The 24,694-nt window shown below is 53.7% G+C and overlaps 1 protein-coding gene across 2 annotated transcripts in view; it reads left to right on the top strand.

Moving 5' to 3' along the window:
• The window catches only part of PLXDC1 (plexin domain containing 1), a 54,977-nt gene extending 30,656 nt beyond the window's left edge, over positions 1-24,321 (top strand). For both annotated transcript variants that reach the window (XM_032871468.1, XM_032871469.1), the window contains 7 exons: positions 6,879-6,974; positions 11,801-11,882; positions 15,156-15,216; positions 16,196-16,331; positions 20,126-20,161; positions 22,149-22,309; positions 23,551-24,321. In XM_032871468.1, the coding sequence (XP_032727359.1) occupies positions 6,879-6,974; positions 11,801-11,882; positions 15,156-15,216; positions 16,196-16,331; positions 20,126-20,161; positions 22,149-22,309; positions 23,551-23,670 (692 nt within the window). In that variant the 3' untranslated portion in view covers positions 23,671-24,321. The remainder of the gene's footprint in view (positions 1-6,878; positions 6,975-11,800; positions 11,883-15,155; positions 15,217-16,195; positions 16,332-20,125; positions 20,162-22,148; positions 22,310-23,550) is intronic.
• Positions 24,322-24,694: the final 373 nt, after the last annotated feature.

Raw genomic sequence — 24,694 nt, 5'->3', positions numbered from 1 at the left:
GGTTTCTCTGTGATTCTGGAATGAAAGGCTGTCTTAGAGCAAGCCAGGGAGATGTGGGGCAGCGGGAAGAGGGGCAGGGGAGGAAGCACAACCCACCTGCAAAAACAGGAGGGCAGTTGCGCCTGCTCCGGGAGGCGGGGCCTCTCTGGCTTGGGAGCTGCGGGATTCAGGACTTCTCGTGCTGTTAGCTGAGCTGTCCCTTCTGCCTGTCCGCCTGCAGGCACCCAGCCCCCAGACACAGCCCCGCAGCCCCCAGCCTCTCATCTCCTTCCCTCCTCCCCCCATTCCTTCTTGTCACCGCTGGATCTGATCATGTGATTCTCTGGCATCTTATTGCGGCAGCATGAAGTCCAAATCCTTAGCGCGGCATTCAAGGTCCCATGCAGCTGGCACGGCCTACTCATCAGCCACCACCCTCTGTCGGGGCATCATTGGTCTGCGTGCCCTGTTCCCCAAACGTTCCAAGGGCTGTCCACATCGCTATGACACAGTTCTTTTTTTTTTTTTTTTTTTTTTTAAGGTTTTATTTATTCATTTGAGAGAGAGAGAGCACAAGCAGGGGGAGAAGCAGACAACTGGCTGAGCTGGGAGCCCGATATGAGGCCCCATCCCAGGACCTGGAGATCATGACCTGAGCCGAAGGCAGATGCCCAACCATCAGAGCCACCCAGGCGTCCCTCTATGACACAGTTCTCGTTTAAAATGGCGCCCATTTCAACCTTTTTGCCACTTGGCAAAATTCTCCTCATCCATTGGTCCAGCTCTGATGTTGTCTCCTCCCTGCAGCAGAACTCCTGGTTTCCTCAGACCCCTTCTCCCCAGTGGGCCATGAGCTCCTTGGGGGGGCTCACCGTGGCCCCGGCGCTTAGCTCAGTGCCCGCAGCAGGGCAAGCGCTCAACAAATGTGCAATAGCGCAGGGGCGGGAGCCGCTGGAGGGAATGGGTGCCGCAGAGACCTGGTCCTCTGCACTCTGGTGACCCCAAGTGAGAACAGGGGCCTGATGTGGTGGGGGGGAGTACTAATTAACTGCATCTCTCTTTGTCGGAGGTTTTTAGCCTGGCTCTGGGCAGAGACTTGAGGAGGAATATCGAGGTGTGGGTGGGCCATATTCAGATGCCAGCCTTTTTCTGGGACAGCACCCATGGCCTTCATTGGGTTGTTGTTGTTGTTGTTTTTAAAGATTTTATTTATTTGACAGAGAGAGACTCAGCGAGAGAGGGAACACAAGCAGGGGCCTTGGGAGAGGGAGAAGCAGGCTTCCCACTGAGCAGGGAGCCCTATGTGGGGCTTGACCCCAGGACCCTGGGATCATGACCTGAGGGCAGAGGCTTACCCACTGAGCCACCCAGGTGCCCCCTTCATTGGGTGTCTAAATGGGCCACCACCTCTGCTTTGGGGAGTGATGGATTTGATGTGGCTGAGAGGTCAGATTCCTCTGGGTCAGCTATTCAACCCACAAGTAGGGAATTAGTTTGGATTAGGCTGAGCTGCAAATAACAGGAAATCCCAAATAACTGTGGCTTCAGTAAGACGCAAATTCAGGGACAGAAAGGATGGTATCACTGTCTTTGTACCCAAGCCCCTCCATGCCTGGAGTGCAATGAGAAGTGGAGGTTGGTTTCCCCACTATTCCAGAATACCCCGGCAGTGAGCCCATGGGCTGGTCTACGAGACTGTCTCCTTCCCCAGGCTCCACTTTCCTCCCACCCCGGCCTGAAGGCGGTAGGGCGGTGTTGGGGGTTGGGGGGAATTCAGCACAGTCTCACTCTGGGATTGAGGGAAGGAGATGCTGCAAAAGCCAGAATTTTTCTTACCATTACTTCCTTACATAAACTGTTACACAGGCTTTGCAGCAGAGTCTGCAGAGCACGCCTAATGCAGAGACAAGATCTATGGGCAATTAGCGGCGGCTTTCTGCAGAGGCACGCAAAATATACAAGGTAGCTCATATGCTCTTTATTTGGCCACAGGGGCCCCCAGGAGTCAATAAAATTTCCTCTATTCATTTGCTTAAGAAACTCGTTCTTGGTGCACCTGGTGGCTCGGTTTGTTAAGTGGCTGCCTTTGGCTCAGGTCATGATTCCGGGGTCCTGGGATCGAGTTCCCATGGGGCTTCCTGCTCAGCGGGAAGCTTGCTTCCCCCCCCCCCCCCCCCCTCTTTATGCTTTCTCTCTATCTCTGTTAAAATAAATAAATAAAGCCTTAAAAAAAAAAGAAATACATGAACGAAGAAATGAAAACTTCTTCTAAAACTACCATCTTATATTTTTTAATCTTGTAACCACCCATTTTTGGAGTGGTTGCACTTTGTGGCAGGACTTGTCAGTCTGATTTCTTCTGGCCAATCCAACCCTTCCCCGCTGGTGTCTGGTTTTGAAACAAAATGGGACATGTAAACCTCTCTTTTGAGCCGCTAACATTTCTTGTCTGGGTAGCAGCGCTTTCCGTGTCTGGATCTTAGAATTTCTGAATCTTTGATGAGTGGAGGCAGAGATAAAAACAGAACGTCTCAAACTGCCAGAAATGTGGCTTTGGGGAGGCCTCTGTCTTGCTTCCGGAGGGATCTGTTGGTCGTGCAGATGGACGTCATCGTCCTTGGGCGAGCCCCAGATGTTGGCGAGATAATCCAAAAGCAAATAACTCAGGCAGGGATATTAAGAGTTCTGTTTATAGAGAAATAAAATATTACCCAAGCCATACACTCAAACAAGTACAAGCTGGCAGTTGAAGTGAGCAAATATTTTTAATCAGCGGTCTATTTCCGCACACCCACTCTCATCCCCCGTCCTACCACACTCCTCTTCCCTGCCCTGTGGTAGGGTGATGACGGGCTTTGGAGCACATCTGACCCCGTCTGACTGCATCCTCCCTTGGAGCACACCCCTAATTCTGGTTCCCCGGCCCAGGTGGTGGGGGGACCCATCCCTGGATTCTGGCGGGAGGTTTGCTGGGAACCTTGCCTTCCCTGGCTGCTGCTTGTGTGTCTCTATCCTTGAAATCGGCCTCCTTGACAAGTTCATGCCCTCATTCATGCCCAACCTGACTTCACTTGTTCTTTCCATTTCTCCTTCCTTCCCACCCTGGGGGCAAGCTCTCCTCTACATCCTTGCAGGTGGGAAATCCGGAAAGCCAGCTCTCCCCTCCTTTGAACTCTAAGGTCAGAAGGGGCATGTCTGACTACATTCCCCTTTGGGGGCTCCCCTTTCGAGAAAGGCCATAGTCTGGTGGGCTGGGGAGGAAGGGCGTTCTTCCTTTAGGCTGTGGACTGAAGTTATAAATACTTTGCTGAGGTTTTGGTGACTATCTATAATCCACTCATTCATTTACAGTCATTTCTTTTGAGGCCCTGTTATGTGCAGGGGCTGATGCTAGGGGCCAGGGATTGGGAGTGGTAGAGCTCAGCCTGGTGGGGCAGGTGTTGATCAAAGTGAATACTGATGGAAGGTGTAACAGGGGATCCTGGACATCGTGCAGGAAGCTGTGAAGCTCAGAGGAGGGGCCACTGACGGTGCTGGGGAGGGTGGGGAAGCCTTCATGGAGGACGTGCCCTTTGAGTTGAGTCTTGCAAGAGGAAGCAGATAAAGGAAGAAAGGTTTCCATAGATTATAGATCCCATGGTCTCACACCCCTTGGAAGACCTGGAATTTCCCTTTGTTTTCTTCCCCTTATATTTTAATGCTCAAAGGGGTGATTTTTCAGAAGGAGAGATAGCCCTTGGGGGTGGTGTGTGGGACAGAGCCGTGGAAGGCTGCCTGGGTGTCCTCCATCTAGATGTCCCACGTCCCCTAGGCTCACTCCTATCCCAGGCCACCTTCCCAGTGCAATTGGTGCTACTTGGGGAGGGCCCTGCAGCGCATACAGGCCCTGATGAAAGATTAAAGATTAAAAACTGAGCAAAAAATGACAGAAAGCTGACCTTCCTCACCCCAATCTCTTCCAGACCCCACTCCTGCTTGGCAACGGCCCTTTCTTGTACCAAAAAAAATGTGTGCGTGCGTGCATGCGTGTGTGTGTGTGTGTACAGGGCTCTGTGAACCTCATCCCTCAGCTTTTGATGGAAGAGTCTCTCCTCCTCCCTAGGACCTTGGTAACCCTGTAGACATTGGGTAGTGACTGTGTGCCTGAGGGCTATGAGGATTTCCTCTTGGCCCCTTCCCTTTCAGACTTAGGGTTGCTTAGGAAAAAAATAAGGACACAGTTCCTCCATCTTTGGGATGTTGGCTTAAGTATTTATTTTTACTGAAACACTGTAAATGTTTCCTTTCTGCCCTTTAAGAAGCACAAATACAGTGGTCCCCCCCTTATCTGCGGGCACACATTCCATGATCCCAGTGGCTACCTGAAACCATGAGCAGCACTGAAGCTTGTGGATACTGTGTTTCTTCCTATACCTACATACCTATGGTAAAGCTTAATTTATAAACTAGGCACAGTAAGAGATTAACAACACTAACTAGTAATAACACAGAGCAATGATAGCAATGTCATGTTATAAAAGTCAAGTGAAAGTGAATGTGGTCTCTCTCTCAAAATATCTTACTGTACTGTACTCACACCCTCCGTTGGTGAGGAGGTGGGGGGAGGTGAGTGGTATGGCTGATGGAGTGGGGGTGGGGTCTCAGGCTGCGAAAGAGAAGCCTCGAATGTGGAGGACAACTGCAGAGAAACCAGGAGCTATGGTGTGGCAGGCACCCTTGTATAGAATCACGAGAGCAGAGTGACCACGTCTCTTTCTGATGCTGTGTTCAGTGACTCCAAATTGGTAGTTTGAAATCCGCATGGGGCATGTGTACACCACAAAAATCAGCAAACGCCACCAGTAAGGACTCATTCATTGCATAAGGCGACGTTTCCAGGACATTCTGAGGTTGGGAATGTTCCTGGGGCCGACGTGCCCATCATTGCTCTGCCGCACAGTGGTGGGAAGAGAAACACCAGACCCATTGGGGTTCAACCCGCAGTTCAGTAGGAGGCATTGATTCCAAGATCGGAGATAAATCCATGATAGAAACCAAGATGAGATGTTCTTTTGAGCAGATTCTTCATGCAGGAGGACTGAGGAGGGGGCACCCAACACATGACCCCCTTCCTTTCACAGCTGGGCCTGATGAGTTTTCCTGCCACCTTGGGGAAGGTTCCTCCAAACCACCTTCATCTGAGAGAGGAAAGTTACATCCCCGCCTGCTCTTGGCTTCCAGAAACAAAAGCCCAGCTCAAACTATCTTAAGTAGAAGAGGGGATATGAAGCAGCCCAAAGAACCAAAGGAAGAACTGAGAGCCAGGGAGACAGGGACCAGGGCAGGTCCTGGGGGCACCAGAGGCTGGAGAGCCACGATTATGTACTGCTATGAGTCTGTGCGTGAGATCGGACCTGTGGCCGTTCATGGACTTGGAGCTTGCATTTTCTGAGCTTCGTTACCAGAAAGCAAAGGGCCTTTTGGTTACAGTTGAAAAGTCCCAGGGAAGGTCTCTGATTGGTCCAGCTTGCATCACATGCCCAGCCTTGGACCAATCACTGTGCAGCCAGGGAGGCAGAGTCATGGGGGAAGATGGTAGTAGCTCCAGGGCCAAGCACATGTAGGAATGGACTAGGGGTAGTTCCCTCAAAGGGAGTGCTGTTTCCATAAAGAAGAAGGGGTGCTGAACAGGCCGAGCATAACAAGGCTCCTTCCCCTTGTAGGGAAATTCATTCACAAAGCTCTGCGGCTGGCTGATGGCCTTTCAGAGCTGAAGGAAACCAACCCCATGTTGTGGTTCTTGGGTGGGTGTGGAGATGTGGTGGAAAGTATCAGAGCATCGATTGTCATTTTAGAAGTCTTTCCTCTACAATTGTACGTTTTTCCTCCCAAATGTGTTGTAGCAGGTGTTTCTGCTTTTCCACATCACAAATAAGAAACTGAGGCCTAATCGGGAGCGGAACTTGAATCAAAACTCAGGTTTCTTGGGCGCCTGGGTGGCTCAGTGGGTTAAATCCTCTGCCTTCGGCTCAGGTCATGATCCCAGGCTCCTGGGATCGGCTGCGTAGGGCTTTCTGCTCCGCAGGGGGCCTGCTTCCTCCTCTCTCTGCCTGCCTCTCTGCCTACTTGGGATCTCTGTCTGTCAAATAAATAAAAATAAAAATCTTTAAAAAACAAAAACAAAACAAAACAAAACAAAAAAAAACCCCTCAGGTTTCTTGAAACAGATGCCCTGCAGGGACTGTGACATAATATAAGACCCGCCCCAGGCCCTGAACCTCACTCTGGCTTCCATTCCGGACGGGAGAGGTTTCCCAAGTTCATCTTGTGCGTCTGCAGACATTTGCAGAGTGCTCTCTGTGGGTCAGGTTCAGGACCCGATGCTCACTGTCTAACAGCCCTGCCCCCCAAATAGCCCCCGGTGACCACATACATGGGGTGTGCAGGGGGAGCAGGGTGCCTGGCCTGGGTAGAGAAAAGGAGGGACCTGGTGAAGGAAGGCTGCTCAGAGGAAGTAGTCCCGAGCTGGATCTGGAAGGATGAGCTAGAGGAGGGGAGAAGGCGTGGAAGGACAGTATGGGTCAAGGGAACAGCAGCTGTGAAGGCACAGAGCTGTGCAGAAGCAGGGGAGCTCCTAGGTCTTGACCTCAGGAGCAGCCAGTCCTCTGTGTTGGGTAGTTTAACCTGTCGACAATTCAAAGTTCTCCTTGCAGGGTGAACTCCTGTCCTCCTGTCTCCCTGCAGCTTTGAGATCATTGTCCGAGGTTGATGAGTTTACTTCCTGCCCTTAGGGGCTGCATCCTGACCACCCCCCCATCCACTCACTTGAGTCTCTTACCCACCTGTCAGGCTCTGGGTACAAACTTCAAAGTCCTCTGGGCATGCGGTGATCCCAGTGACGGGCTCTGCCTCTGTTTCAGAATCTCGGCGAAGGACCATCTTCGAATACCATCGTGTGGAGCTGGACCCCAGCAAGGTCACCAGCACATCAGCTGTGGAGTTCACCCCAATGCCAAGTGAGTAGGGGTCGTCCCCGCCAAGGGAGGGCATTCCACTGTCCTGGAAAGAGCTTCAGAGCCAAACAATCTGGGTTCAATTCCCAGGCCCACCACTGACCCTTGTGTGGATATAGCCACCTCATTTCTCCGGGCTCCCCTTTCTCATTTGTCACATGGGCCTCACACCACTTCCCTCCCAGAGCTAAGGTCAGGGTCAGAAGCATGGCAGGTAGAGTTGAGGACATTAATGCCAGCGCTGACACTAGCTGGCATCCCGGGCGTGATTGTACTTGATACAGGATACCTGTGGTGATTAACACACAATTAAAACCAGGAAAGGTGTATCCTTGAGGATTTTTAGACTGAGCCCCCAGGAAAGGTAATCCAGGAACCGAATGAATCAATCCTTACATTTCTTTCTTTTTTTCTTTTCTTTTTTTTTTTTTTTAAAGATTTTATTTATTTATTTGCGAAAGAGAGAGAGAGAGTGCACACAAGTAGGGGAGAAGGGCAGAGAGAAGAGGGAAAAGCAGACTCCCCTCTGAGCAGGGAGCACCAGATGCCAGGGCTCGATCCCGGGATCATGATCTGAGCCGAAGGCAGACTGAGCCTCCCAGGCACCCATGGGCCCTTACATTTCTTGTCATATGTTCCTTAGAGGAGCAGTAATGCCAGAGTTCACAGGCTGGAGGCAATAAAGCGATTTAGCCAGCAGTCCTCCAAGAACCACGGCTCCGGCCCTCCCCGGTGCCCCACTCACCTATAGCTGAGGTCCATGACCAAGGCCCCAGCTGTTGCTGTGGACCCCAGAGGATCGGGATCAGGTGCCCTTTGGGATATGGTCCGGGCAGCTGGGGAGAGCGAGGGATAGGAGGACAGCACTCTTGTTCTCGCAGCCCGCAGTTTTACTTTCTTCTTATTTTTTAAAGTTTATTTGTTTACTTAATTTCTACAACCAATGTGGGACCTCATGACCCTGAATCAAGAGGCTCATGCCCTCCGGACTGAGCCAGCCAGGCACCCCTGTTCTTGCATTTTTGAAAGAGAGTTTGAATTTCCTCTCCTGTCTCACAGTACCTACCAGCTTCCCTCTGAGTCCATGGCCTTCTTCCTGCCTTCTGGGGTGTTTCTTGCCTTGCCTCCCCTGGCTTCCTCTTCCCTGGAGGTTCTGGAAGCCGGGGGGAGTGGAGAAAGAAGGGGAGGAGGAAAGTTCTTGAACACTAGGCCTGTCTCAGTGGGACTTAGCAGGTGTCTCCCCCTGGGAAAGAGGAAGGACACAGACACCATGGGTCACAGGACACGAACCCCTTGAAGGTCACAGCCCCACCCCCGCCACAGCTGCCCTCTGTCTTAGGCAGGAGAGACCTGGGGCCTGAGAAGCAGGGATTCCTCAAGGACTGCTGAGGGCAAACCTCCAGGCTCAGGACTTGAATAAACTGCACTTGGGAGCAAGGACATCCAAGGGCAGGTAACTGCCTGGGCGGAAGTGAAGCATCCTGAGAATTGTTTCTGGGACACTGTACATTTCAGCCACTTCCACCCCTCCAGTGAATTCGTGAGCATTTAATAGCTCGCAGGACATCTGAAATGCAGATGAGAAATAAAGGTCAGTGGGTTGTACACCTACCCCACGGAGGCTCCCAGGCCTTTTTCTCATGGCCAGTTTACCTGGAGCAATTGCTTGGAGCCTCTGGAAGCTGGTTAACTTGGTCCCAAGAAAACTCTGCACCCCCACCCCCAACCAGGAAGGATTTCTTTCTTACCTTTGGGTGGCCGGTGGGGGGGTGGTTTACTTACCCAAGATTTGTCCAGAGGTGTGGATGGGCTGTCTCCAAGCCATTGTACTCTGTGGCCAGTTCCTCCTGGTCCCTCTTCCAGAAGACACCATAAGAGGGTGGCATGGGCAGAGGGTGGGAGCTGGGGCAGGGAAACCCCCTGTGGAACCTCCAGGCTAAGAGCTCAGGCTTTTGGCTCCCTCAGACCTCAGTTCAAGCCCAGACCACCATTCCTAGCTCTGTGACTCTCCCTAAGCCTCAGTTCCTTCACCTGTAAAATGGGGATAACAAAATCACGCAGGCATCGATTCCACAAACATTGGTTAACTGCCTACCGGCCATCCGTGATAGGGAGCTGTTCTGGGCCCTCTGGGTATAGCAGGGGACAAAACAGCTGGAGAGCTCCATTCTATTGAAAGGACACAGTGCCATCTACAGCCAGTCCCTCTCACAGTGACTGAAAGTGACACACTGTGGCCACAGCAGATTTTCTCCCACTCAGCCATGGCTGGTTCCCAGCCACCATCTTGCTGAGGTTGGGGGCATGGCAGGCAAAGTGGCTCCCTCATTAATGGACTGCAGTAGAGTCCCGGGAAGACTCACAGAGTGAGGAAATGGGTGTGGTAGGTGTTGAACGAGTGGTCATTTTTCTGAGTCAGTTGTCCCCTCTTGCTGCCACCGGTGTGTTCTGTTCAGCTGCCCATCACATGAGCCCTTCTCTTGCACACACTTATTCAGGGCCTGGCTCTCCTTGGAATGAAATGCCCAGGTTTGTGGCCGCTGCTTGCCACCCAGAGGTCATTCTGCTTCTCTTCGGAGGAGCGCTCAATCGCAAGCGAACAACGCTTAAAATCCAGCCCCCACACCTCCTGCGCCCCGGCCCTCTCTGCTCCTGGGCTTGGCTGGTGCCACAGGGGTCCCCGCACTGTCCAGCAGCCCGCTCCCACTAACTCCTCTGCTCTCCGGCTCTGCCCTGCCCCAGGCCAGCCCCCAGCTGTCCCTCCCCCTCATTCCCATCACCCTCAGCTTGTCCACTCCATGCAGCCCGTTAGTGTTCTGGCGGCCGCTGGGAACACCGCTGGAATATGCTCCTCCCGGGCCTCTGTGCTCAGGGGCTTTTCTGCTTCAACTCCTCCTCTGCCTCCAGGAGAGCCTCCAGGCTTGCTTCCTCCCTGCTCTCAATCTCTGCCCAAACGACCTCTCCTCAGAGGCCTTCGCCAACCTCCCCGAAAAGGACAACCCCCGCACTGTCACCCTGCCTCCCTGTTCTGAGCCCCTCGTTTTCCCAGCCTGCTGCTAGAAACCCTAGTGCAGACTTTGTTGTCTGGGTATTGTTGGGCATCTCCTGCGCTTAGCGGCAGACTCTGTGCCAGGAGCGCGTCTGTCCATCTTTCCCTGTTCGTCACTGCAGCTTCCACAGCCGGGACCGTGCCTACCTGCGGCAGGTGCTCAATACATACCTGTTGAAAGACTGCATCAGGGCGCACAGTCGGTTAGGCGTCCCACTCTTGGTTTCGGCTCAGGTGATGATCTTGGGGTCCTGGGATCGAGCCCCACATCGGGCTCTGCACTCAGCAGGGAGCCTGCTTGGGGATTCTCTCTCTCCCTCCCCTGCTCACGTGTGCGCGCTCGCTCTCTCTCTCTCTCAAACAAATAAATCTCTAAAAAGCAAAGAAGAATGAACGTGAGCATGAATGAATGAGTGGATGAATCCCTGGTAGGTACGCTGAGGGGCACGAGTAAGGTCACAGTCACCCACGGGCAGCATTCACAGGACTCACCTCAGGGCCGGCCCACGTACAGACCCTCTCCCCGGGTCCCCTCATTTCATCCTCACTGCACGTCTGCCCAGCAGAGACCACCAGGATCCCTCTTTTCCACAGGAGAAACTGAGACACAGTGAGGTTCAGTAACTCCCCACGTGAGACTTAACCCAAGTGAGCAGAGAGACCCACACAGCCCCGGGGGTAGCTCACTTCCAAGTGGGGAGGGAGAAGAAAGGGATGGAATCGGGAATGCCTGGTTGATCCCTCACAAATGCAGTGCTCAGGCTCCCCTGAAGTGAGTGAGGAGGTGGAGACAGGCCAGGGGATGATTCTGGCCCCAGGTGCTCCACATGGACGGAAGGCATGCTCCCAGCTAACACTGGCTGGGGGGCAAACCAGAACATCATAAACATCCTTTTCTGTGATTAGAGCCAACAGAAGTGTATTCTAAACATTAAATTCAGGGTGCCTGGGTAGCTCAGTGGGTTAGGCATCTGACTTTGGCTTGCTTTGTGGTCTCGGGGTCCTGGGATCGAGTCCCGCATGGGGCTCCTTGCTCAGCAGAGAGCCTGCTTCTCCCCTCTCCGCCCTGCTCGTGCTCTCTCTCTCTCTAATAAATAAATTAATGAATTAAAAAAAATTAAACTTGTTGGAAGACTAGTTCTTGTTCCTGCCAGGAGAGGACATAGCAACCATGTGACTTAGTGGCATTCATAGTTAACCCTACAATGGCAATCATAGTGCAATATAAAGGTGTCAAGTCAACATGCTCTACGTCTTGAGCATATACAATGTTCTGTGTCAAACAGATCTCAGTTAAGACAAAGAATCCTTTTCCAGCCTGTAATTGTGGGCAACAGCCCAGCAGTGTAACTTCCCAGGCTAGGTGAGATCCCTTTGTCCATGCTTCCAGGCCCCTGTAATTTTCCTTCCCGAGCCTCATCATGATGATAATGACATAGTTATGTTTGTTTGATGATCTATTTAGTGTCTGTCCACCCAGAGGACTATAAGGCCCAAGAAGGCAGGCACCAGGATTTACGGCGCAAACCCTAGTCCCAGCTCGGGGCCCAGCCCCCTGGGAATGGAAGGAGGAAGGAAGAAAGGGGAGGAGGGAGAAACAGACAGAAGAATCGGGGCTGGATGCGAGCGAGGGTGGCCTTAATGAGTTCCAGGGTCCCTGCTAGTCAGAGACTCCGTAGCTCTGTAAAGGCCTGGCACCGAGGAGAGTTGTGCCTTTTGGAGGTCTGTGGAGGTCCACGGAGGGTCTGCGGCTGGGGGACAGTCACGTTCTCTCTTGCAGCCTGCCTGCAGCATCAGAGCTGTGACGCCTGCGTGTCCTCAGACCTGACCTTCAACTGCAGCTGGTGCCATGTCCTCCAGAGGTTTGTGCCCAGGCTGAAGCCCACGGGTGGACTGTGGAGGAGGGGCGGAGGGTAGCCTGGCCCCCACTCCCCGCCTCACTGCCACCATGAGAGTATCTCTAGCCAGTCCACTGTGCCCCCTGGGACGAGAATGTCACAGAAGTGAGTCTTTCCCTAAGGCCTGGGACCAATCAAGGTGACCGTGTAGCCAGGTCCCTATGGTGACGCTAGGTTTCCGGAAGACCGTCCAGGGATCCCACCAACTGCAATTCCTCCTCACACCCCAGAAGAGTTGGCTCATCCTAGGGCAGGGCTTCTCGAGAATGATCCACAGCTGTGAGGATCCCAATATCAGCTAGGGCTCTGGTTAAATATGCAGATTCCTGGGCCCCGCCCCAGGCCCCGCAGGATCAGGGTCTCTGGGAGGGACGCCCAGGAGCCTGAATTTCAACACGGTGCCTCATCTGCAAACAAGTGTGGGACCTCCCGGCTCCAAAGTCCCATTGCCGTTGGATGGGATCCCCTGACCCCAAAACCCCTCCTGAAGATCTTTGTCAGGCTGCAAGGGAGTTTCCTGAAAATTGGGGCTATGGAAATTGCAGGCATCTGTGGAAGGTTAGGGCAGGCTACAAAACTGTGTTTTCTTGGTTTTGGAAATAGGGAAAATTCCGTATGACATTTGGATGCAGGGATAAAGTTCTTAAATCCAACTCATCTTCCACTCCTTGTTCTGAAATCATTTCCTCACAGATTAGACTCAGAATCTGAGCCCTGTTCTCCTGTCCAAGATAAATAAATAGCAGGAAGGGGCAAAAATGTCTCTGGGGACTGAGGCTCTCATGAGAGTGGGAAGCCCTGTGAACTCCGAGAGCCTCCGAGGCAATCTTGAAAATTGCAAATTACAGAGTCTCTGCGTTCCATGCAGCTGTGGGGCACCTGTCAGTATTTCCTTTGCTCCTTTCAAACATCCTGGTGCAGAAATAGAAGCTGCCGCCCTCGCAGGCGGCCTGCCCAGCACAAGGCATAGCCCAGGCCAGGAGAAGAGGGGCTCCAGGGTGTTTTTCTTCCCATCAGCTGTGCTCTTACTCACTCTCTTGGGGCCTCAATTTATTTTCCCCATAAAATGGGCTCTGTGGTGATGTGGGCCCGGGGAAAAGTGGGTGAGGAACATGCCATCATTTTAATTTCTCAACTACCAAAGAGCGTTTTTGCAAAGTGTCCAGGGTCCCGTGCACGAAGGGCATGGAGCCTCAGGGAGGATACCTAGAGCAGACCCCAGCTTGGTCCCTCCTGGTGTGTGGCTTTACAGCGTGGTCCCCCTCTGGACCTCTCAAGTTTTCGAGCCACTGTCTCAGCGTGGAGAGATAGCCCAGATGACCTCAAATGAGCCCTGGAATCCGCATGACTCAGCGTCCAACCAGAGCTGAGCCATGAGAACTTCAAAATGGGTCAGATGAAAGCAAAAGCCTCGCATGGACACATCCCCATTTAACACATACGCCCAAACCCAGAGACCGTGACCGTTTAATGAGGGTTGGTCAGGTTGGGGGAGGCCAAGGCCTTAAGTGCAGGCATGGTCTTTGCTGTGGTCATGTCAGCTCTGGGATGGAGAAGCTCCAGCAGTGAGAAGGCAAGGCTGATGTGGGTCCGAAGTCTTGTCCCCCAATGCCCGTGGGCCTGGGCTCACCCCAGCACGGGGTCCTCCTTGCCAGCCATCTGGAGTCTTGGCATCCACTGAGAGCTGACCCCGGGTCCCCAAAGAGCCAGGAGGTAGGGCTGGTGCCGAGGGCCCAGCCACCAGGGACTCTCCCCCGCCACAGCTGCTTGCAATCACCCTGTGGGTTCTCAGCTTCCCCTTCCTCGCCACCCACTCTGCCTTCCGCAGCCTCCCAGAGCTTCCCCTCCTTGCGCTGGGGCTGGATCTGATTTAGACAATTTCACTTACCATGGCTGGTGTCTTCCTTTCATCCCACATCACCCCCAACCCACCCCCTTAGGAGGTAACCTTAACTCCAGGATTTGGCCCAGGGAATGAGGGGCCATAATCCCTGCTTTTCAGAGTCACTGTGAGGGTCCCCTGAAAGAGGACAGGAATAGCACATGGCTGGTGTGGCCTTTGGCATTCAGGAGGCGCTCAATAGTGGCCATATCTCAGGCCTTTCTCTGCATCTGGGTTGGTTGGCTCAGGGCTTAGAATGTGAAGCTCTTAGACCTATTATCAAAGGCTCAGCCCTTGAAAGAATCCTTTAGTTTGGCTTCAAAAGGAACTTTAGCTCCCAGCCCCTAACACAATCCTCCATGCCCCAAAGTAGTGGACACAGAGGACCTGAGAGTGGGGGAGTGGGGATGGCTTAGTGCGTCCCCGCTCCCTCTGCTGCAGGAGAAGCAGCTCAGTGCTCAGGAACCTTCTGCCTCACCAGGTCTTTGGCAGAGGAGTGGGCGGATGCTAGGGAAGAAAGTTAACTAACCACAAATCTTCTCTCAGCACTGATGGCTCATGGGATGCTTCTTCCCATGCAGATGTCCCAGAGCTAGAGCAGGGCTTGCTGGCTTCCCCTGGCACCAGAGTGAAGAATGGAAATGGGAGCCTGATGCCACGGAGAACATTAACATTCTCTGGTTCATCCTCGTACCCCCACTCCTTCCCTAGGGATGCACTTGGCCTCTCCCAGCCCAGTGGAGCTGCACGGCGTCCTTTCCTGGGACACTGACCAGCCAGTTTTTTAAATTTCTCCTAGCCTCTGGCAAGACCCTCCTTCTTGCCCTTTAATGATCACACAGGAGGTATTGACTGACTCTGTTGACGTCCACCGTCAGCCCAGACTCTCCTTGTCAAGTGCAGGCCCCTCCGCAAAGAAGGAGGAGGACTGTCTATGAATAAGCGAGGCTTTCCCGAGAAGACATTTGTGTGATTTCCCTGGTGCTCAGCAATTTCATAGCAGCCTAGAGCCAAGAGAATTTTAAAGTTTATTTGAGGTCATGCAGTCCATCTAACGCCCTATACACACACATCTGGGTAGATGTGGCCTTAGTCCTGGGGAGCTGGGTCCAAAGGAGGATAGAGATGACACAGACACCTTCCCTTCCTTTGGCGTAATTGGGGAAGAGGGGTCTGACTGCTGATCCCCCAGCTGCCTGGTGCTGAGGGCACCGGCCCCATGGTCTTGATCACCGCAGCCCTGGGAGGTCGGCCCCCTCCTCACTATCGTCAGAGAGCTATTACTGACCGGGGGAAAGAAGGGGAGGGCTTCTCTGTCAGTCCTTCACACCTCTTACCTTTTGGTCCCCTTGCAGATGCTCCAGTGGTTTTGACCGCTACCGCCAGGAGTGGCTGGCCTACGGCTGTGCCCAGGAGGTGAGAAGCTTCAGCAAGCCAGTTTGTGGGAAACGGTCAGGCTGCCCTGGCAGGCCTGTCCCCCAGGAGCTCTCCACAAGGTGTCTTTGGCTTTTGGCGGAATTCTCCCCTCCATCCGGGCCTTGCCTTTCAGACTGCCCTGAGCCAGTGAGGCCAGACTTGGGAGATTTTCGAGAGCTCTCTGGAGGCAGGCTTTTCTGGGAGGGAAGAGGATGGTTCCGGGCACCTCCCCTTTAGAATCCCATACAGGTTCCTTCTCGCTGCTGGAGTTTTCCAGAATGCTCTACACTTTGATTCTGGGTGGGGAGCGTCCTATTCTTAAACCTTATCCTGACCCAGACAGATCCGTTCATCTGGGCATCCTTTTCCTCTCCCTCGTCCTCTCCATCCCTTCTTGCCATGTGAGCCCTCCACAGCACACTGCCCGCACTTGCTCTGATTTCATCGGAACAGGCGCAGGAGCCGGGGGGCTGGTCCCCCCCACCTGCTCAGAGCGGAAAACTGAGGCACAGAGAGATTTCATGACTTGACCTGCCCCGTGCAACGGGTGGGATACAGAAGTGCCAAGGCCCCAGGCCCCAGTCTGTGCGCTCACCACCTCCTCTGTTATTAGTAAGGCCAGAGGAGCCTTCTATGACCTGAAAACAAATCTTGTCCAGCAGCCCACTTGGGGCGCTGGCTGTGGTGAACGTACGGATTTGCTTTATTTGTGTAAGATTGGCATCTCCACTCCTTCCTCGAGGAAGGATTGGAAGCCGCAGTCAGCTAAATTGCCTTGTAAGATAGATCAGGCACTTTCAGGATAAAGTGGAAGGTGTAAGTGCCCTCAGGGCCCAGCTTACCACCCTTGAGCCGTGCACTGGCATCTGAAGGTTTCTGGCCGCTGAGGGACGAGGGGTCCCCCTCCATCCTCCCAAGTAAGGGCTCTTTTCTGCACGGCGGGCAGTGAGTGCAGAGCGGTGCGGGGTCTGTCCTGCAGGCAGAGGGCAGGACGTGTGAGGACTTCCGGGACGAAGGCCACTACTCGGCCTCCCCCAACAGCTCCTTCGGTCCCTTTGACGGAGACCTCACCACCACTTCCTCCTCGCTCTTCATCGACAGCCTCACCACAGAAGGTAAGGCCTGAGCCAGGAGTGGGGAGCAGCTGGGGGAAGAAGCCCCGGGGAGGGAAAGGCCTGGGGCCCCTGCAACCATCCCTGACAGGGATTGTCTCAGGGAATAGGAATGGCCCAACTTTCACAGAGGAGGGCCCCTGGGGAGAGGCAGAGCCAGGCACTGGCCCACGTCGGGACGGTGGGATGGATTCGCTGTGGCGAGGGGAAGACAGACGTCCCAGCCCAGGGCTCGGAATGTCATATGGTCCGCCTCAGGTCATCTTAATAGCTGTCCTCACAGAACCTGGGAGGTCTTAGCAGCCTTGTAGCTGTCCACACACTCAGTCCACACACTCAGACGTGAGTGAAAGACTGCCTGATTTTCCTCCAACCGTGCTCAGCGGGAGGGGTGCCCCTCAGCCTGGCTTCCTGACCCTGGGACCTGGTGTGGACAGAGGGTCGGAGTGGGGCAGCTGTGTTCAGGAGGAATGCTGATGCTCCATCCCCACCTCTCCAAGGTCTAGCTGCCCCCCCCACACCCCCCTCAGGGACTTCTGCCATCCCAAGGCCTGGGTTCTTGAAGCTGCCAGAGGTCTGTCCACCCAGAGGTACCACATAGCATCAGGGGAAGCCCGGTGCAGGCCCTTCCCAGATTTTCCTCTCTTATCCTTCTTTAGTACATCACTTCCAGGTGTTAGCCTGTTGCCCTCAGGCTCAGAAAGACATGGGCTTGTCCCGCCTCCACGGAGCTATGTACCTGCTTGAAAGGAGCAAATGCAACAGAGGAAAGGAGAAGAGAAAAAGGCAAATGTTTTAAAACATTATTCAGCCACCATCCCATTTGGTAGCTATGGAAACGGGCTCCGTAGGGGCGAAGTTGGTTACTCGGGGTTACCTGCAAAGGAAGTGGTGGAATGTTCTTTCCATGGTGCCCCTCTGCCTTTCTCACTGCAGCCTAAAGAACTGGAGAATGGACCCATGGGTCTGGCCAGAAGGAAGTCCTAGAGGAGGGAGCAAATAATAGGCGAGCTAGCATTTTTTTTAAAATATTTTATTTATTTATTTGAAAGAGAGAACAACACAAGCAGGGTGAGGGTCCGAGGGAGAAACAGACTCCCCGCCAAGCAGGGAGCCCGACACAGGGGTTGATCCCTGGACCCCAGGATCATGACCTGAGCTGAAGGCAGTCACTTAACAACTGAGCCACTCAGGCACCCTGTGAGCTAACATTCTGAGGGGCCTGACCATGGGCTAACATTGTTCAGGCATCAACACTCACTTGGTCCTCCTGACAACCCTGCACGCTGATTCTGTTATATCTCCATTTCTCAGAGAAGACACTAAGGTCTAGGGAGGTCAGTGACTTGCCCAGGGTCACACAGGCTGGAAGAGATGGAGTCAGGTCTCATTCAGCTCAAAAGAGGAGATCTTGCCCCTCGACTGCTTTCCTTGGTGCTGGGGAAAAAAAAAAAAAAAAAAAACACCTTAAAAAAAAAAGATTTTATTTATTTGTCAGATAGAGAACAAAAGCAGGGGGAGCAGCAGGCAGAGGGAGAAGCCGGCTCCCCGCTGAGCAGGGATCCTGATGGGGACTCCCTCCCAGGACCCTGGGATCATGACCTGAGCAGAAGGCAGATGCTTAACCAACTGAGCCACCCAGGCATTCCAGTGCTGAAAAAAAAAAAGGGTCTTTGTGGATTTGAGGGGCTGGAAAAAATAGCAAAGTGGTGAACATCAAGGCAGATTGGGTAGCTCCCATTTTTCTAAGATGATCCAGGATTAACAGGGTGTGGGGTGCAGTGCAGGTTTTGAGAGCATTTGTTCTCAGATGAATTAAATGAAAAAGAATAAGGAAGAGACAGGAAGTGAGTAATCCAGTCCAGGAGTTAGAGTCTGTCCTGCGTGGTCTATCTTGGGGTACAGGGAGATGGGAACGAAGGGGATACAGCCAAAGGGACCCACCTTGCCAGGGCAGAGCTGGAGAGCAGACGAGTTAGTGGGAGCGGGCTGCTGGTCGGTGCGGGGACCCCTCTGGCACCAGCCAAGCTCAGGAGCAGAGAGGGCTGGGTGCATAGGAGGTGTGGGGGCTGGATTTCTTTGTGTTTTTTTTTTTTTTTTTTGCAATTGAGCGCTCCTCCAAAGAGAACCAGAATGACCTCTGGGTGGCAAGCAGCGGCCACAAACCTGTGCATTTCATTCCAAGGAGAGCCAGGCCCTCCCCCTGAATAAGCGTGTGCAAGAGAAGGGCTCATGTGATGGGCAGCTGAACAGAACAGAGCACACCGCTAGCAGCAAGAGGGGACAACTCAGGGACACCTGGTTGGCCCAGTCGGTTAAGCATCTACCCTTCAGCTCAGGTCATGATCTCCAGTCCGGATCCTGGGATTGAGCCCCACAACAGGCTTCCTGCACAGCAGGGAGTCTGCTTTTCTCTCTCTCTCTCTCTCTCTGTCCTTCCCCACCCCTCATTCTCTATCCCTTTCTCACTCAAATAAATAAATTAAATCTTTAAAAAAAAAAAGTGACAACTGACTCAGAAAAATGACCACTCATTCAATACCTACCACACGCATTTCCTCACTGTGCGAGTCTTCCTGGGACTCTACTGCAGTCCACTGATGAGGGAGCCATTTTGCCTTCCATGCCCCCCAGCAAGATGGCAGCTGGGAACCAGCCTTGGCTGAGTGGGAGAAAAGCTGCTGTGGCCACAACCTGTGGGGAAGAGCCACAGCGAGGGTCAACCATAGGAACTGATTTAGGAAGCCACAGGACACACACCTTGCAGTGTAGACATCTTTCCTCCAAGTTGTGTGTAGGTGAGGAGGGGGAGGTCTTCAAGCAGATCTGCACCTGGAACGCAGGCCCCTCCTCAGCCCCTCCTAGCCTCCCGTGCCCCTAGCCTCATCTCTCACCACTCCCTACTCACACCCTCTCCACCCTCCAGCTATACTGCCCTGCTTTTTATTCCCAGCTGGCCAAATCCTTGCTGACTCAGGGCCTTTGCTCATGCTTTTTCTTCTGTCTAGAATCCTTTCCCCCAACCCATGTCTCGCCTCTCCGTCCTTACACACTTTATCTGGGTGAGGCCCCCAGTCAGAGCTTCATTATGCTGGGTTTTAGATGTCACTTCCTCTCCCCAACTTGTTAACTCCCTGAGGGCAGAGACCATGTTGAACCCCAGTGCCTACTCCCAGGGCTCAACTGCATAGTAAACATCCAATAAATATTGCTTGAATGAATGAACACGGGACTAGGAAAAGTTGGCTTCTTTGTGGACCTCCACCATTACACTGCTGTGTGACTTGAAGCAAGGCACCTCCCCTCCCTGTGCTTTAGTTTCTTTGCCTTTAAAATGAAGGATTGGGGCACCTGGCTCTCTCAATTGGTACAGCGTGAGACTCTTGATCTCAGGGTTGTGGGTTTGAGCCCCACATTGGGTATAGAGATTACTTAGAAATAAACTCTTCAAAAAAAATTTTTTTTAAAAACCCACATAAAATGTGGGGTTGTGGGCACCTGGGTGCCTCAGTGGGTTTAAGCCTCTGCCTTCGGCTCAGGTCGTGATCCCAGGGTCCTGGGATCGAGCCCCACATCGGGCTCTGCGCTCAGCAGGGAGCCTGCTTCCCCCCCCCCCCCCGCCCTCTCTCTCTGCCTGCCTCTCTGCCTCCTTGTGATCTCTGTCAAATAAATAAATAAAATCTTTAAAAAAAAATGTGGGGTGGGACTAAACCTCCTTAAAAATCCCATCTGGACCTAAAGTGACCAAGACCATAATGATTGCACTGATCTGATGCCTTCTCTCCTTCTTTTCGAAGATGACACCAAGCTGAATCCCTATGCAGGAGGAGAGGGTGAGTACAGAGCTTCCTGCCACTCTCCATCAGACCCACAGCCTCTTAGAAACCCCCCGCCCCTCAAGAGGGTGCAGCAGTCCCCTGGCCTCTTTGCTTTGGCTCCGAGGTGGGTGGGGAGGAGAGTGACAGCAGCCTGAGCTTCCCAGACCTCCCACTGGGCTCCTGGGCCTGGGCCCACTTAGATTGAAGGAATGTGTCTACCTCTAGACATTTCTCATCAGCCAGACACCTCCCGGAGGTCTGTCTTGACTACTCACTGCCCTGAAAAGAGCCAGAGGAGGAAGGGAGAGCTGAGCTAGAGCAGGCATGGCAGTGTGGGGCCTGTCACCGTTGGCCGCCCCTCTTGTCCCCCTGGGCCTCACCGTCAATGAGGGGTGGAGCACAGCTTCTCCCACATCGAGTTGCCTTAGATTCCCTGCCTGCGTGGGCAAAGGGTACACAAAACTTGTCCACCCCACATTTTACAGGGTCCCGGAAATTGGGGTCCTTTTTTCCCAAGATTAAGTACAAGGATATTCTCTATCTGGTGACATGACATGTCCCACCTCCCCTGCTCTTGGCCCTGGGTCATCTTGGGCCCTTGTGACAACCACCACACGGGGGGACTGGAAATGCCTTCCAAACTCCAGGGGCAGAGACATTGTTATCTTGGGTTCTCACAGTGGGGAGAGGCTACTGATGCAACATGGTGATCCAGTCTCCCCACAGAGACAAAGCCATGACCGCTCTGTGGGTGGTGGGCGTGAGTGTGCATTGTGAGTGTAGGCTGGGAGTGAGGAGTGGGGACTGGACCACGTTCCCCTCACTCTGCACCATGTGCTCTTCAGCCCAAACCCTATCAGATCACCAGGGTCTCTGCAGGCTGACTGCCAGGTCCGGGAAGGCCAGCAGGGGGTGTGTCACCTCACCTGTTGGCAGGTAGGGGGCACTAACAGTGCACTGGGAACCCCCCCCCCCCCCCCCCCCCCCCCCCCCGCCGCCAACTCCACATCCTCACCCACCTGGGACAGGGCAGAGGAGAAGGGAAGGGGAGGACAATGATGGGGATGTGTGTTTCAAGTCCCCACCTCCTGCTGATTCCTCTTCCACCCACGACCCCTGTAGGAAAGGATTTGGCATTTCTTTTGCTTATGTGCTCATCAGTCTTTTCTACTCCATTATCTGCACATCCCTGTAGGGTAGGGAGAAGAGGCAAGTAGCCACCCCAGGTAGTATGGGAATACAGGCTTGTCAGCGGCTGGCTGACTCTGTCCTTGAGCAAATCGCTTCACCTGTCTCTATTTCCAGCCATCCAAGAGAGGGGCTGGACTAGATGACCTTCCAGCTTGATAGTCTATAGCAATAGTCAACCTTCCCCGTGGGATGTATTTCAAATGCTCAGAATGTTCTCAGAGATTGCCTGCTGGTTTATTAGCCCTCGGAGGACTGGGTTCACTCTTTTATTGAGCTCCTACCATGGGGCCCGCCATCTTTTCTAAGAGCTAAGGACACAGAGATGAATAAGAAGACACTGTCCTTGCCCTCCAGGAGGCCACAGTCTGGTAGCAGACAGTGACAGGTGAAAATATGGTCATTTTGTTATCAAAATAGCTGAGGTCATCTGAGACACCAGCCCTGGTCTTCAGCAGTAGACGCGAATGATCTGGTTTTAACCCTTAGGGTTATAATCATTATGATTAGGTAATTATTATGGTAATCATTATGGTCCTTGTTCTACAAGAGTGGTAAGTGAGGCACCGAGAGGTTATGTAATTCGCCTGAGGTCACACAGCTTATAAACCATGGAACTTGAATTTGAATCAGGGAGCAATATTCAGATCCCAAACTCTTCACCATCATATAACCTATGAGAATTCTCGAAAAGCGTTTAAGTGGCACGGGTGTTGGAGAGAACTTCTCTTTGATAACCTAGGACCTAGGACTTCGTGGCCCTCCCTTCCCGGTTCCCCGGTAGCCACTCCCTACCCTAACGGTCTCTCCACAGGCCTTCAGAACAACCTGTCCCCCAAGACCAAGGGCCCCCCCGTGCACCTGGGCACCATCGTGGGCATTGTGCTAGCGGTCCTCCTGGTGGCAGCCATCGTCCTGGCTGGGATTTACATCAACGGCCACCCCACCTCCAACGCCGCGCTCTTCTTCATCGAGGTCAGTGTAGGATTTGGGCCCAGCTCCGCCGTCTGCCTCCGCATCAGCCTTTCCCCAGCCGTGGGGCACCTGCCCCTCTCCGCCTCATCCCTCCCCCCTACCTGCCCGGCTCCTGTTCCTTCCTGAGGAACCATCTTTGACTCCATCCTTTGAGTCCCTAACCACCCCCCCACCTCATTCCCCCCCAGGAGTGTTGCCTCCCTCCTGTCCTGCAGAACGCCCATCTGCCTTTCGATCCCCTGTTGGTGAAACCAGAAGAGCCCCCAGAGGAAAGCAAGAGAAATCACTGGGGACTGTGCAGCCAGTCTTTAATGCTTTGTGGTCTCTCACCCCCCAAATTCTAGGCCGGCTGCTTATTCTAAGCCATAGTGGAACGGAGATCTCTGCCTCTTTGCCTGCTGTGTGGGTGTTTAGGTCAGAATCGACAAGACATAGTAATCATGAGTTGCTCTCTCTGGGAACTTTCACTGAGGGTGCTAGGGTTTGGAATGTCTCGGAATTCAGAAGAGCCAGAGCCCCCTTCTCCTTGGGCCACAGGGCTCATGAGCTCCTGGCCCTGTCCTCTGCTCTCCGCTCCTCCCCAACTCTGCATGTGGTCCAGCCAGGCTGCCTCTGTAGGTCTCCCAGACAGGGATCACCCAGAGGTGCAGGGGGTCTCCTCCTCTTTGTTTAGAAGTCCCTGTTTCTTGTAAGCCCTAACCCGTCAGCCTAAAGTTTTAGCCTCCCTGGGTATCACCGCCAGGGAACTGCAGATCCCCAGCCACACAAACACTGATGGGGCAGGTCTGAAACGGGCCCAGGAAGGTGCACGTTCATAAGGTCCCCAGCTGTCTGCAGGGTCTACCCTGTCCGGAGGGTTATCTTGGCAGTTCCAGAGCCTCTTGGATCATTCCCTCTCTCACCCACGGCCTCACTTTTTGCAGTCTCAGGAGTCCTCGAGGTACATCGCTAAAGGCTCTCACCTGTGTCCTGGAGTCCCTGCTATGAGGGATAAAAGGACCTCCTCTCAGACTTCTTGGGCTTGCAGCAAGGCTCCCACCAGTGGAAGGATCACCACCGGGGGGTCGGGGGGCTTCTGGACGGGGGGTTGAACTCCACCTAGCTCACAGGAGGCCCCCAGCGCCCTTGAGAAGAGAGTCTCTGTGCTCAGCACTGTCCCTGGCGGGGGAGGGGCAGGTTGGGGGTGGTCCCAGGTGGGTGAGGGCATGCCCACTGACTCTGCGTCATGCCCCCCCCCGCAGCGGAGACCTCACCACTGGCCAGCAGTGAGATTCCGCAACCACCCCAACCACTCCACCTACACGGAGGTCGAGCCCTCGGGCCACGAGAAGGAGGGCTTCGTGGAGGCTGAGCAGTGCTGAGGGCACCGGGCCTCCCCTTGGAAGGATAGGAAAGAAGACCCCAGGTCCCCAAAGAAGATCAGTGGAAGCGAATCAGTGAAGTGACTTTTCTCGGCTTCCTCTGAACTTGCCCTGGCTGGGAAGATGGAGATGAGACCCTGGCTTCCGGGGCCAGACCCCCAGTTTGCCCTTCGCACACCACATACTGAGGCAAGGGGCCCGAAAAGCAACCCCATGAGGTGTTTAAGGGACAACAACCCAATCTCATCCTGTTTTGATGTGAGGGTCTCTCGAAGGTCGCCCCCGGTGGTCCTGCCCCAGCGGCCCTTCCCACCTGAGGCACCTAACGCCCCTCGGCAGGACACAGAGAGCAAGGCTCTAGGTTGGGGCCACATCCCAGGGTCCATAGACTCCAGAGCTGGTCCTCATGGCTATGGATTCAGTGTATATCGCCCCAGCCTTGGCAGCTCTGGAAGTCTGAAGACGTTCCGGCCATCTGCTAAACACAGGGACGGCTCTGTCTGGCAATGTCTTCACTGGAGGAAAGCCAAATGCCAGGAGAGGAAAGTACTTGTGGGGAGAAAGTTGCATTTTTGGGCCTTACTCCCTAGAGTTACCCTTTCTGCTGAGAACCAGTCTTACATGGAGCGTGTGTGCCACCCGCCGCCTCATGGACTTTATTACCCCAACGGCAGCCCAGCCTTGGCCTGGTCAGCCCTGCCAGGCACGGGTGCATCTCGATGTGGGGCTCCAGACTCCGACGGCACGTGTCATGTCCCTGGTATTCGTGGCCTGTCCTTCTGTCAGCGCCAGGAAGTACCTTCAAAGGCAGGGCCTACCAGACTAGTACCTTTCCTCCTCTGAACTGGATTTTTATAGCCATTAAAGAGAAGAAACAGGGTGGTAGGAAGACTTCTAGAGACTTACTCCACAGGGAACTTCCGCTGAATTTTGTCAAGGAGCAAAGCTGCGGGAAGGGATGGGAACAGAGGAAGCTGGCGTGGGAAGGAGGGACTTTCTGTGGAAAACCTTGATCTGGGGAGTT

This window comes from Lontra canadensis, unplaced genomic scaffold (assembly GCF_010015895.1).
Source record: "Lontra canadensis isolate GAN:19392208 unplaced genomic scaffold, GSC_riverotter_1.0 scaffold43, whole genome shotgun sequence".
Classification (NCBI taxonomy): Eukaryota; Metazoa; Chordata; class Mammalia; order Carnivora; family Mustelidae; genus Lontra; species Lontra canadensis.
The sequence above is the reverse complement of the archived record's forward strand: the minus strand, read 5'-3'. Positions and strand labels throughout refer to the sequence as shown.